General features: G+C 57.0%; 1 protein-coding gene across 8 annotated transcripts; it reads left to right on the top strand.

The window, feature by feature from the left end:
• Window positions 1-23: 23 nt before the first annotated feature.
• ACAD10 (acyl-CoA dehydrogenase family member 10) lies at window positions 24-12,600 on the top strand. 8 transcript variants are annotated; one of them, XM_083804208.1, is made up of 15 exons: window positions 24-147; window positions 1,205-1,382; window positions 1,899-2,047; window positions 2,829-3,023; window positions 3,319-3,477; window positions 4,249-4,408; window positions 4,811-4,952; window positions 5,294-5,362; window positions 6,146-6,327; window positions 6,907-7,057; window positions 7,861-8,006; window positions 8,498-8,671; window positions 9,263-9,618; window positions 11,577-11,646; window positions 11,924-12,600. In XM_083804208.1, exons 2-14 carry the CDS (start codon window positions 1,214-1,216, stop codon window positions 11,640-11,642), a joined length of 2,118 nt encoding a protein of 705 aa, XP_083660334.1. In that variant the 5' UTR covers window positions 24-147; window positions 1,205-1,213; the 3' UTR covers window positions 11,643-11,646; window positions 11,924-12,600. The 8 variants fall into 8 exon arrangements, with proteins under 8 accessions (XP_083660334.1, XP_083660333.1, XP_083660331.1 ...); XM_083804207.1 differs by having other exon boundaries at window positions 11,577-11,654; XM_083804205.1 differs by having other exon boundaries at window positions 7,861-8,024.
• Window positions 12,601-12,647: the final 47 nt, after the last annotated feature.

The following is a 12,647-nucleotide window of genomic DNA, read 5'->3' as shown; positions in this document are numbered from 1 at the left end:
GAGGCGCCGCTTCCGCCTCGCGCACCTCTCCCCTCTGACCCCGCCGGGTCACGCCGGCGCGATGACGTCACGAGGGGGAGGGGCTCGGCGGCGCGGGGGAGACAGGGGCTCGCCGCGGGGCTCGCGTGCTCCTCGCGAGAGTTGGCGGTGAGTTCTCGCGAGATTTTGGGGGCGGGGGGAAGCCGTCCCCGGTGCCTGGCAAGGCCCGACCTGGGGGGGGGGGGGGCGGGGGTGAGGGGCCCTGGGGGGGAAGAGCCGCGGTTGTCGCCCCCCGCCCTCGGTCCTGGGGCTTCTGTGACCCCCGGGGGGGTGTGGGTGGGGCAAGGGGGGGGACTGCTCGTTGCGAGAGGTGGAGGTCGTCGTTCTGCTTGGGGAGGCTGCCCCACAGCCGCAGGCCGCGGTAGGCCGCAGGGCCAGGCCTCGTCGCCTTCGCCCAAAGTGCCCCGAAACGCCTTAAAATTTCTCCAAAACGCCCCCAAAGCACCGCAAAGTGTCTCGAAACGGCCCAAAATGCCCCCCAAACGCCCCCCAAAACACCACAAAGCACCCCAAATAGGCCCAAAATACCCCCAAAACACTGCAAAGTGCCTCAAAATGGACCAAAATGCCCCTCAGGGGCCACAAAACACCACAAAGTGCTTCAAAACAGCCCCAAATACCCCTGAAATGCCCCCAAAACACCACAAAGTGCCTCAAAATGGCCCAAAACACCGCAAAATGGCCCCAAACACCTCAAAATGCCCCCCAAATGCCCCGAAACAGCACAAAACGGCCCAAAATGCCCCTAAAATGTCCCCAAAACACCACAAAGTGCCCCAAAATGGCCCCAAGTGCCCCCAAAACACCACGAAGTGCCTCAAAATAGCCCAAAATGACCTCCAAGAGCCACAAAACACCACAAAGTGCCTGAAAACAGCCCAAAACACCGCAAAACGGCCCCAAACACCACAAAACGGCCCCAAACGCCTCAAAATGCCCCCCAAATGCCCCAAAAGAGCACAAAATGGCCCCAAATGCCCCTAAAATGCCCCAAACCACCACAAAACGGACCCAAACGCCCCCAAACGCCTCAAAACGCCCCCAAACACCTCAGTCCCTTCCCCTCCCGCCTGCTCCTTCAGCGCCCCGCCGTCCCCGCCTCAGAGCCACGCTGGGTGTCGGGCGCTGCCCTGGCCGTCGCCGTGACCCCCTCCTGTTTCCACAGGGCCGGGACATGTTCCTGAGGCGTGCTGCCCGCACACCCTGCCCGCGCTGGGCCGGGGCCCCGCCGCACACTGCCGCCGCCTCAGCCCGGCGGAGGCGATCCGGCCGGAGCCCTTACAGAGCCGTGGTCTTGGACGCCAGCGGGGTGCTCCTCCCGGCCCCGCACAGGACAGCCGCGGGTGCGTGCTCTCATTTCTCATCTGGTCTTCTCGTTCCTGTGTATTTAGGCAAAATACATTTCACACGTCTCTGGTGGTCACCTCTGCTGTGGGTGAGATGTTCAAGAAGCTGCAGTGGCTGCCATGGTCACCGCTCGCTGCGCAACGTTCCCAGTTGCGCCATCAGAAGCAGCCGGCAACCGTGTCGACATCTCCAGGCCAGAGCCAGGCCACTTCTGGTGATAAAACGGCCCTGTAGTGGCACTGGTTGATAGCACCTAACGTTGGCACTGCCCCGCAGGACACAAAGAGCTCACCCCAAGGGTACCACACTAAAAGTAAAGATCAGGTTCTTTGGCTGGGGAAATGCTAAACCTCTTATCTCTGTGTCTTGGTAAATTACCTCAGCCCATCACGGCGATTCTCGTTAGTCTTATCTATCAGGTTTTAGGTTTGTAGAGGGATTTCAAGCTAGTTTCCCAGTTCTGATGATGCCATATCTGCTCTTTCCTGGCTTTCTCACTTTTCTTTACATAGACTGGGAGGCCCGGAATTGTATTCCAGCCGGCACCATCCAACGAGCTGTAACCTCTGGAGGGGAAAACAGTCCCTCTCTCAAGTACTCAAGAGGAGAGCTGACGACTGTGGAGTTTTTGCAGGAGCTGGGACAGGAGTGCTTTGAGATTGTAAGCCAACTACCCCTTCCTCTCTTTGTGCTTCCTGACTGCAGGGAAAGGGGATCCTGCAATGTGGGAACCTGGTGGTTCAGTAAGGAGAGAGGAGCTTTTAAAATAAATCCTTCAATGGAAGGGTTTGGATTTACCACCTGGGCAGCATTGCTGTCTGATCGGGGCAGGCTTCTCACTGCCGTTATCATTCTGCTACCCAGGCAGGATGGTGAGCAGAATTTGCCTTCACTTCCACCAGCTTCTTCCTCCGTATTTCATAAATTTCTGATTTGAAGACACCTCTGGGATCACCTGAGATGAGAAATCAGAGAATCAAAGACCAGCTGAAAGGCTTTTGCTGCTAGTTCATGCATGAACGTGCTTGACAGATGGAGACTGGTCTCTGAGTAGGGTTCTTAGGATCAGTAGAAGCCTGATGAGGTCTTTTTGAAACATCTGACTCTGAAATGCAGATTCCTTTCCCTCTTGTTGAACGGTAATCCAGTATTTATCTCTAACCTGCCTCGATTCCATGACAGGATGAGCTTTAGCCTATTCCTCTTTGCCAAAATCAGCTCTTTAGCTCTGCTGCTTCTGTAGAATTAGTAACCTGAGAACCAGATTTGGTCTAAGCAATTTAGCTGGGAGATTCCCTGTCTGCCTTCTGCTGCCAGAGGAAGCGGGGCAGCAAGATAAGATGATCGGGCAATCTACCTACCCAGCCGCTCTCCTTTCCCTTCCTGTTCAAAAACCATTTATGGCTAATTATCATTCTTGGGGGTTTCTCTGGTTTTCTTAGGCAAACGTCTGTGTTCCAGTGGACTCTTTTCTCTCCAACTTAATCAGACGTGAGATGATAAAACAGCTCCCCACAATGGCAGAAGCAGTACAGTGTATCCGTGCGGAAGGCCTTAAGACAGCTCTTCTGAGCAACAGCTTCCGTCTGTCAAACGGAGAGAGCTTTCTGCCCCTCGACCAGCAGCACTTCGATGTGGTAAGCCTGGATGGATTACGAGATGTGTTTCTGAAGCTAGGACTGTAGAGGGCAGTAACTGAAATTCTTTGCGTGCAGGTAGCAAAGGAAAGGCTACCAGCAGCACCAATTAGCAGATGTACAATTAGCAGTCACCTGAATCACGTCCTGCCAGCCCTCTGGTCCCCGTGTCCTTTGTTTCACACATTCCTTCGCCTGTCGGCCTCACCCCCACCCTCCTGTCCTCCGTTTCCAACACTGCACAGACGTTGTGGTCACAGCAGGTGCGTGCATAACCCGTTGCTTGTCGCCACAGGTAGTTGAAGCTCATCGGGAAGGAAAGTGCAAGCCAGATCCTCGTATCTACAAGCTGTGCTTGGAGCGCTTGGACGTTCGGCCTCAGGAATCCATCTTCCTCGACAGCAGCAGCCAGAGCCTCCAAACAGCGGCCCGGCTTGGCATCAAAACAGTGAAGGTACAAAGCAGTGGAACCAGGTCAAGCTGTGGGCACGGTTTCTAAGCCCAGCAGCCGTGTTTGACTTGAGCGGCCCAGGATTTTCAAATGGAAAAGTGGCAGACTCACGTTGGCAAGCCTTTTGTTTCAGCCTGTCCTTATTCCTCCAGGATGTGGCAGGGTTAAAGGGGAGGATTACTGGCAGAATCCTTACTGGCATGTTTCTTTCATAGCTCTAAACCCTACAGCCAGCATAACCTGGGAGAAGTTGCTTCTCTTTCACGGACCTCATTTCCCTGTTAGAGAAACAGCCCTAACGTATGGTTGAGACAACCACATCCATCTGATGTGAGATTGTAAAACATATTTAATAAATTTCTGGGAACTGAAGCTTCAAGAATCTGCCACCTGGGCAATGGTTAACTCTCAGGCTTTGGAGACAGCACAGGGATTTTACTTTGGTGAGGGGACCGCTGGGATAAGGGTAAGTACGGGACTGATGGGAAGAGGGAACTCTGCTCCCCGGGATGGCACGTGAGGAATTCCAGCTTTTATCCCAGCCCAAGCTCACGGTGCCAATGTCCCTGCGAAAGGTACATCGTGGGGACAGAGACCGAGGTGGGAGGCTCAGCAAGTGCTGGTAATGGCACTTGGTGCTGGATGAGGCTGACCAGTGAATTCCTGCACGTCTCTGAATCAGTGCCGTTAGGCTCACGGGTAAATGCATCACAAGCGCGCAGAGCTCCTTTCCTAGGCAAGTTTATCTTCGAACTCCCTCTCTCCTTCTTTCAGGTCGATGATCTAGAAGTAGCACTCAAAGAGCTGGAAACCCATCTGGGCTTTCCTTTGCAAGGCTTTGTGCCGTATACTTGTTCAGTGAGACCAACCGTGGAAATTCCAAAAGATCGTCTGCAGAAGTACCTTGAAAATGTCTTCAGCGAGCGGGCAACAGGTAGTGCAGCACTTTTTGCTCTCCAGCCTGAACGCTCACGTATCCTGGAGCCGTTGGCTCTTTCTGTCATATGGCAGATGGATTGAAAATAATATTAAGGAAAGGTTTCAGTGGTCCGTCACTGCTGGACTGGGAAGCAACATTTTAGGACTTCATTATCTGGGAGGCGCTGAGCACAAGTTGCCAAAGAGACGCCAGGAATATTCCTGACCTGTGTCCGTCTCTGAGCTGCTGCTGTGGCCCCCAGGGGTCTGTGGCTGAGGAGCAAAGTGTAGGTTCCTGATTGCTGCAAATGAGTTTCCAGAACCAAGCACGGGAAGGGAAAGTAAAACCTGGAGAAATGGCGAGAAATAATCCCAGATCTTGCTTGTGTTTCCTGACCCTCTGCTCTGATCTCTCCAGGTCCGCTGGTGTTACGGCAGTTTGGCCGCGGCCGGGCTGCCCGGACCTATTACGTCCGGTTTGGAGACCGCTCGCTGGTGCTGAAGAAGGAGCTCCCTGACGGCCAGCTTCCCCCAGGCCCTGCTGTCGGCAGAGAATACAGGTGAGAAGGCAGCTCCGCTCCTCACACCAGCTGGCTGGCAGAGCCTGTAGTCCCAAACCAGCTTGCTGTGCCGGAGTTCTCTGCCTCGGCAGGACTCCTGCGGAAGGCTGTGACGATATTCCCGTGATTTCCCAGAGTGGATTGGATCGGTCTTGAGGCTTTGGGCCAAAGATTTTGGCGTGCTTCTCTTCCCCCACCTCGAGCCACCTTACTTTAGCGTCTGTAAAACTGAGCACAGGACTCTTTTTAATATTGTGCGTCTGCCTAGCGACAGTGCAGCTCAATTACTGATTCCCTAATGCCTTTCTGTGCTGAAACAACTCTCTGGCTTGCCCTGGCAGGGTACTGAAGGCACTCTCTGAGGCTGGTGTTCCCGTTCCCGCTGTACTTGCTCTCTGTGAGGACAGCAGGTAATCTCGTCCCTCAGCTTTCCCTCTCCACTTGACAGCTTCAGCCAGATTCCCCCAAGAAACGGGGAGAAGGAGTGCTCCTGTCAGGGTGGGTCAGGTGTAAGAACCCAGGCAGGCAAACGTGTGTTTCTGTGGGTTTGCAGAGCGAAGGCACAGCGACAGATCTTGCTGGCCTGCGACTCCTAGGATCGTTTTTGTGAAGCGGTCACAGAGTGATTCTGGCCCTCTCCCTCCCACCTGCCTTCCCGTGGCTGTGCTGGTGTTTGCCATGCTCAGCCGTGTGCCATGCGCAGCCGTGGCATCGCTGCCCGCTGCTAAGCAGCTGTCGGGATCTGCCCCGGGAGCTGCTGTGTCTCCCAGCCCCAATTCCCAAATTGTGCTGATCTGATCAGTGTTTGCCCAGTCTTGGCTCGTTTATCCTTATTTTAGCGCTTAATCAAAATGCTCTCTTCCCCTGAAAAGCAGCTATAAAAATGTTGTAGTGCTTCCCACTGACTCGGTGTGCTCAGGTGAGGAGGTGATTTTTCTAACTGCCAGCTTCGGGGGGCTGGAGGGGCTGCACTGATCACGCCACAGCCACGTGCCCCCGGCTGGCAGCCCGAGGTAGGCTTGAGCCCAGGCCACAGCTGGGCGTGAGCGCCCAGGGAGCAGTGCTCTTGAGGCTGCCCTTCCCCTCGGAGTGCAGGTAAAGTCTGGGGGCTTGCTCCTGGTGCAGGTGAGACCTGCAGGGTGGTAGGCAGCGGGATTAACCTCGGACACACCAGTTCCACCTTGCTTCCCCAGCACCCTTGGCGCGCCCTTCTACCTGATGGAGCACTGCGCCGGCCACATCTACAGCGACGCCGCCCTGGCAGCGCTGCTGCCTAGCCAGCGGGGGGCTGCCTACGCTGCCATGAGCCAAGTCCTCGCCAAGATCCACGGCGTAGACCTCGGAGCAGCCCGGCTGGAGGACTACGGGGAGCGTGGTGAGGGAAGGCTTTGTATCCCTGTCACCGTTTTCTCTTCCTGGGTACCAGCGTTTCAAGGGACAGGCTCAAGTGCGGGACTTGGACCAAACCTGGGGAAACCTGCAAAGGCGTGCGGAAGAGTGCCTGCATCCCCAGGCCTCTTGGGAGGGCGTGGAAAGCTGCTTTAAATTCTCCAGGTCTGTGTTTACTGCTCGTAGCCCCCGGAGCTTCCTGCCATCAGCAAGAGCTGCACTGTGGGTGTAGGAGTGACTCGTTTGCTGCCATCTCTGAGCACACGAAACTCTGCTCAGCTCCTCCAGGTTCTCTGCAGGGCTACCTCAGCTTCTCAGAGCTGGCGGAAAAGTTACGTTTCTGTCCAAGGTTTGACTATTTCCACCAGAATATCAAATCCAGTGCCCAGATACGAATGTATGGGACCCCTGGAAATCACAGTTAAACTCTTGCAGCTTCTCTCAGGGTGCTGGACTGAGACCTGCTTGGCTGTTTGACTGTTTCAGCACGTTTCTTTTATTTATCTCTTCTGAAACCTCCTTGTGCCTGTTCTTGTCCCTGAGAGCCTTCGTTCCTTCGTTACAGGTAATTACATTCAGCAGCAAGTTGATTCCTGGACAAAGCAGTATCGAGCTGTGGAAACTGATGTCATCCCAGCCATGGAGAGGCTCATCAAGTGGCTGCCTCTGCATTTTCCTGACTCTCAGGAGGTGACAGTTGTGCATGGTGACTTCAGGTACTGCTTGGCTGACAGCATTTCTGTGGAACACCTCCGGGTGGTAGAGGGGGAGCAAAAGTGCTCCCGTATCTTCCCCCTACTGGTCCTCTCCCAGGAAAACTGGGGACAGAAACTGGCAGCACAAACACCGGTCTAACGCTGGGGAATCGCAAGCTGTTCCTCAGAACTCAGTGCTGGTGCAGGTAGCAATGCTGTTTGGTGTTCACAGAGCTCGTGAGGCTGCTGAGGTGTTGCAGGAGGTACGGCAAAACCTGCCTGCTGCCAGCCTTAGACATAAAGTCGTCCAGGAGCGGTGTGGCTGGGATCAGAGGTGCTCTCTGCGCCCTGGCAGGATTACTGCCCTCTCTTTTCGTCCTCAGTGGGCTGCTGCCCTCTCCTGGGGGTCAAATTGTTGAAGGCTGTGCTACACACAAAGTGCAGAACATGACAGGGGAGGGCCTCGAGTTACTGCGTGCCCTTAAAGTGACCAGAAGATCTCCCTGGACAGTGACTTGTCAGCTTTGCTTTTTGGCTAGCCTGTCCTGGAACATGTTAATGATCCAAGGCCCCACATAACTGGGTTTCGTTCTTCAAAGTGCAGTTCAGTTCATCATTAACCAGGGAGTTCGCTGTTGAGTAATCTCTGTTCTCCCTGACCTATGCTTGCAGAAATTATATTTCACTTGCATAACCTCTCAGAGGACTCAGCAATTTTTGCACAGAGTGAAGAGCACTGGAAGGTACCTACTGCTGCTGAGCCCTGGGATTTTTTTTTTCTCCCTCTTGAGACTTTTCTGATCTCTTTTTTCCCTCTGATACAGGGTGGACAACCTGGTCTTTCACCCAGAGAGGCCAGAAGTCCTTGCTGTCCTTGGCTGGAAGCTTTCAACTCTAGGAGATCCCATCTCCGATTTGGCGAATAACTGTATGGCCTTCTTCCTGCCACCTCACTTTAACGCACCGAGAGGTACAGAGAGGGGCAAAGGCACGTTTGACACACACACACAGAGGAACCAGAGTTCTGAAACAGATTAGCTCCTGCCCTTAGAGAGCTCAGCTGCAGTCCGGAAGGGCTGTGGATCGTGTACCGTATTCCCTGCTCTGCCCTTTCTCTGAAGAGCCCTACGTTCCTCCAGGGCAGAAGCATTTCTCTGCACTGCACAGGTCCCTGTGCCATGATCACCCCGTCCCCAGTTTGTCTCCTGCCTGCCGCCCGTGTGGTGAGGAATTGCCCCCGCTGTGAGCCCTGCTGCGCGCTCCCTGCCCTGCTTGGTGCTGGCCCCGTGTCCCTGCACACAGATCGCTGTTAGCAAGCAGATCCGTGTTCAAAAATCCGTCTGGATTCTTCTCCCTCTCCCTGCAGCCCCTGCAGGGCTCTGCCACGAGGCTCCTGGTTCCCCTAGGAAGGGCCGAGCTGCCCGGTGCCTGCTGACTCCTTTTGCCCCTCGTGTCTTCCAGGCTCGGCGCGGTGGGGTCTGGGGCACCCGGGGGTCCCCACTGCAGAGGAGTATTGCCAGATGTACTGCGGCCACAGGGGAGTGGAGCGCCCCGAGAACTTTCATTTCTACATGGCCTTTGCCTTCTTCCGACTGGCCGCAGTGCTGCAGGGATGCTACAAACGATCTCTGGCAGGTGAGGAGCCCAACCAACGCGGCCCAGTTCTGCGCAGGTCGCTGGAATTTCGGGCAGTAAAGCAAAGCCTGGCGTGCCTGGGAGGTAGCTGGGTCAGCAGGAGAGCAAGGCAGCCTTGGGCTTTGAGGACAGCACGTTTTGTGGTCCAGTCGTGTCCTGCAAACATTAAAAAGGTCCAAAGGGGGGCACGCAGAGGGCACTTCCCCAGCTGCTGCTTTTTTGGTGGACGTAAGGACTGCGTTTGCCTTTTGTGCTGATCAGAGGTCGGGGGCTCACTTCTTTCTTGTGAGGACTGAGCAGAGCCCAGAGCTCAGAGGCGTGTCCTACAGGCGGAGCTCTCAGACTTCCGAAGTAAGCCCCAGCCTTAGAGCAACTGGGAAGCAGGGAGGTGGGGGGGGCTCTCAGTGCTGTTTATCTGCACACATCAGGTCTGGCCTGGGAGTTTTTATCAGAGAAAAATAAGATGGTATTTGCAAATTCCTTAGAAGAGAGTCTCCCCGAGTCCTTCTGTGCTGGCCTGGACGAGGACACGCGGCTCTGTTTGGGATGTGGCTGTGTCACACGGGTGCTTTATTCTTCTCTCGTCCCCAGGGAGGCCAGCCCCAGGTGAAAGCCGCCCGGAGCACGCAGAGTTCGTGGCAGACCTGGCCTGGGACTTTGCCGTCAAAGAAGGATTCCGCGTGTTTGAGAGCCTCCCTGCTGCAAAGCCTTGTGCACGGCGTTACAGCACCTGGGCCAGGCAGGGGCCGTTCCTCAGCAGGAGCTGCGGCACCTGGCCGTGTCCCGGGGCTGCCTCCGTGCCCCAGGTCCCCCCCGTCACTTCCCTCAGCAGCCTCTTGGGGATGGCCGAGGGTCTTTACTGCAAGCCGGAAAGGATCTTGGATGTCCAGGGGAGTTTTCTGAATTCCCAGCCCAGGGGGACTCTGCCGCCTCTGCTAGAGCTGCAGGTGAGCCGTCTGCCTTCCTAAAGCAGCTTTGCTCCCTTACACCGGGGCGGAGGTCGCGGCATGCCTCTCAGTGCCTTTGCATTCCCAATCACATCAGGCACTTGGCACCCAGAGCCCTGTGACTTGGCGAAATTGCTGGCTGCGGAGTTCGTATTCTAGGAAGCAGCAGTTCCAGAAGCTGGCGCTCCCTTCCCAGATTAGCAGGTTACGGCCAGGCCAGCTGCGATAAATGGGGCTGCTCCCCCAGGGCACTGCCACCGACGCTGACGGAGGCCCAGAAATCGGGACCTTTCAGTCCCGTGCTGCCAGTCCAGCACTCGCTCGCTCCCTTCTCCTGGCAGGGCTCTCTCTGGGAGGGAAAGGCCGAGAGAATATTCTTTGTGACAGTGCCTCCTGGTGCACTGGCTGGGGATGGCCCTTCAGCAGGGCAGGGAGCTGCTGGCGCGCCCCGCATTTCCTCCTTTTTTGTTCTCTCAGCCTGCTCTCCCGGCAGGGGCTGTCCCTGCAGGCTCCCCTGCCAGCAGCCAACTTATCCCTGCCCGGTGAGAAGCGTGGGATCAGACAGAGCAGGCTCTGGGATGCCGCTTGGACTTTGGCCCTGCCACCGTCCTGGGCTCTCCCGAACACAGTGGGTGCTGCTGCAGCCCTGGCCCCTCGGAGCAGAGGGACGTCGCTTCTGTCTGGTGTGGTGGCGAGGAGGCAGAAAGCAGCTACCCAAATGACACACCAGGTCACGTCTGGGGTCAGTGGCAGAGAGGAGGGAGTACCGTCAAGTCCCAAACGGTAGAGTTTTGGAGACGCATCTCTTCTTTCTGCCAGCGCAAGGCAGGGCAGGCCAAAAAACAGCTACGAGGACGCCTGGGTCCCCTGCCCAGGCTCTGCAAACCCATTTCTCGGTGCTGCTGGTGGACGCGGGGTGGCTCAGTGTGCCTGTGGCTCTGGGCTGGCTCCTGTTCCGAAGGGATTTGCTGGGAGTGGTGTCCTAAGTAATCATTCCCAGTGCGTGTCACGAAGGCAAACATCGCTCTCCTCGAGTTGCTGCCGAGATTGGGCTCTTAAATTGGGCCCTTAACATACTCCAGTGACGTTATCGAGTGCAGTGGGTTGCTTAACTGCCTTTTAACTGCCAAAAAAAAAAAAAAAAACACGATCCCATCTGCTGCTGAGCCTTTCAGAAATGTTTCCTTGTGCTCACGCAGCAAAAACCAGCGTGTCAGGGTGCTTAGCAGCTAATCCCGGAGAGAAGCCGGCTGCAGGCAGTTTGGAAGTGCTGAGAGGAGCACATCCCCTCGCCCTTCTTCCAGACGCTCATTTTCAGACTTGGGGGGGAGTCCCCGGGTCTTCAAACACCCGGGCTGCTGCTCCGTCCCTCCTCCGTGCCCTGGGCTTGCGGTGCAGGCACCGCTCCTGGCCTGGGGGAGCAGAGCCCCCTCATCCCTCCGGTCCCTGCCTTCTCCCCGTCCATCGCACCGCTTCTTCCCTTGGCATCGCCCCTGCACCCTCAGCTGTGGAAGCACGTCGTAAAGCTGGGGGGAGGAGGCCAGGGGTGGGGTCCTGCTGCCTGCAGAGGAAAGATAACGGCAGCGGGGCCTTAAACGGCTGAGCAGGCCCGGCCAAGGGCTGTCGCAGCGCTCCCAGGCTGGGCAAGAGCCAAGGGAAAGGGCCAGCTGGCGCTGCGGGGGCAGGGTTTGTCCCTGCGAGATGGAATTCGGCTGTACGAGGCAGCGCCTGGGCTGATCCTGCCATGCCCTGCACGGGAGCGCTCGGGTCCCAGAGGCTGCCCATGCCCCCAGTTCCCCGGGGAGAGCTTCTCGAGGGGAGCACAGCAGAGCTCAGCCTCTCTCTGAGCAAACACGAGCGCCTCCGGCCGAGGCAGCGGGCCCGCGGCCGCACTGTCACGGCCGGGGAAGGGCCAGGGGAGGACGGAGAAGGACGCAATGTGTCTCGTCTTCTTCCAGCAGGCAGAGTGCCAGAGCCAAAGCGGTGTCTCCGATGCTGACTGGGCAGGCCGTGGATCAGGCTAGCCGGGTGAGCAGGCACGTACACCTCACAGCTCATCCTCCTGTGGCCCAGATAAAGCAGTGGGGGGGGGGGGGGGTACACCTGCCTTTTGGGGCCGGGAGGAGCGCACCGGGAATGTCACACAGGCATTGCAGCCCGGGGCCAAAGAGCCCAAGGGGAGATTTGTCCTGTTTGCTCTGGGATCCTGGGCGTTTGGAAGGAGCTGAGGCATTTGCTGTTGGGCTTCCCTGGCCCTGCAGTCCCTTACTTGCCCCGCGTGGGCGTGGATCTCGCTCTCGCACAGGTCTCTGGAGCAGAACATCGCAGCCGTGCAGACCCCAGCCCAGGCCTGAGCCCCACGCCCAGCTGAAGGTCCCACAAAGATCTGGCCGAAGGTCCCGCGTGCCTCACAGGACAGCAGGCTGCAAACCGGAGCTGAGACGGCGCTGGGGAGCCTTGGCTGTGAGGCTAAACCAGCCCCTCTGGCGTGGGAGGGGTCACGGTATCTGCAGCCTGGGAGCTTTTGAATTTCTGTGGTGTTTGCTGTCATCTGGATCAATAGCTGTGGGGCAAATTCCATCCCTGGGTCATGAGGCTGCAGGCACGAGCCTTGCAGCTGGGAGAGCCGGGCCGGGTTTGGGAATGAAGGAGAAGGAGCAGAGCCTCTCGCCTTCAGCACATCCCCAGCACCCCGTGGGTGCTGGGACTCCCGTGGTGGGGGAACTGGATCAGGTCCTGGAGGACTCTGGCTTCTGGCGAGTCCCTGGAGCCGAGGCCCCTGGAACTGGGAGGAACTGGGAGGAACTGGGAGGACTCCACGGCCCCGGGGCTGCAGTGGGTCTCTCTGGGTTTCCCTGGGGCGATGCAGATCAGCGGGGGGCTTCCAGTGCCCCACACGGAGCAGCAGCAGGGAGGACTGGGGGCTTGTGATCGTGGTGATTCCTGGGCTCTTCACGTGCTCTCTGGTATTAATTCAATATTGAAGTGCTGGACGTAATTCTTGGCATTCACCAGCTTAACAAGGTCGT

This window comes from Anser anser, assembly GCF_964211835.1.
Source record: "Anser anser genome assembly, chromosome: 18".
Lineage (NCBI taxonomy): Eukaryota > Metazoa > Chordata > Aves > Anseriformes > Anatidae > Anser > Anser anser.
Note: the sequence above shows the minus strand (reverse complement) of the source record. Positions and strands in the feature narration are given on the sequence as shown.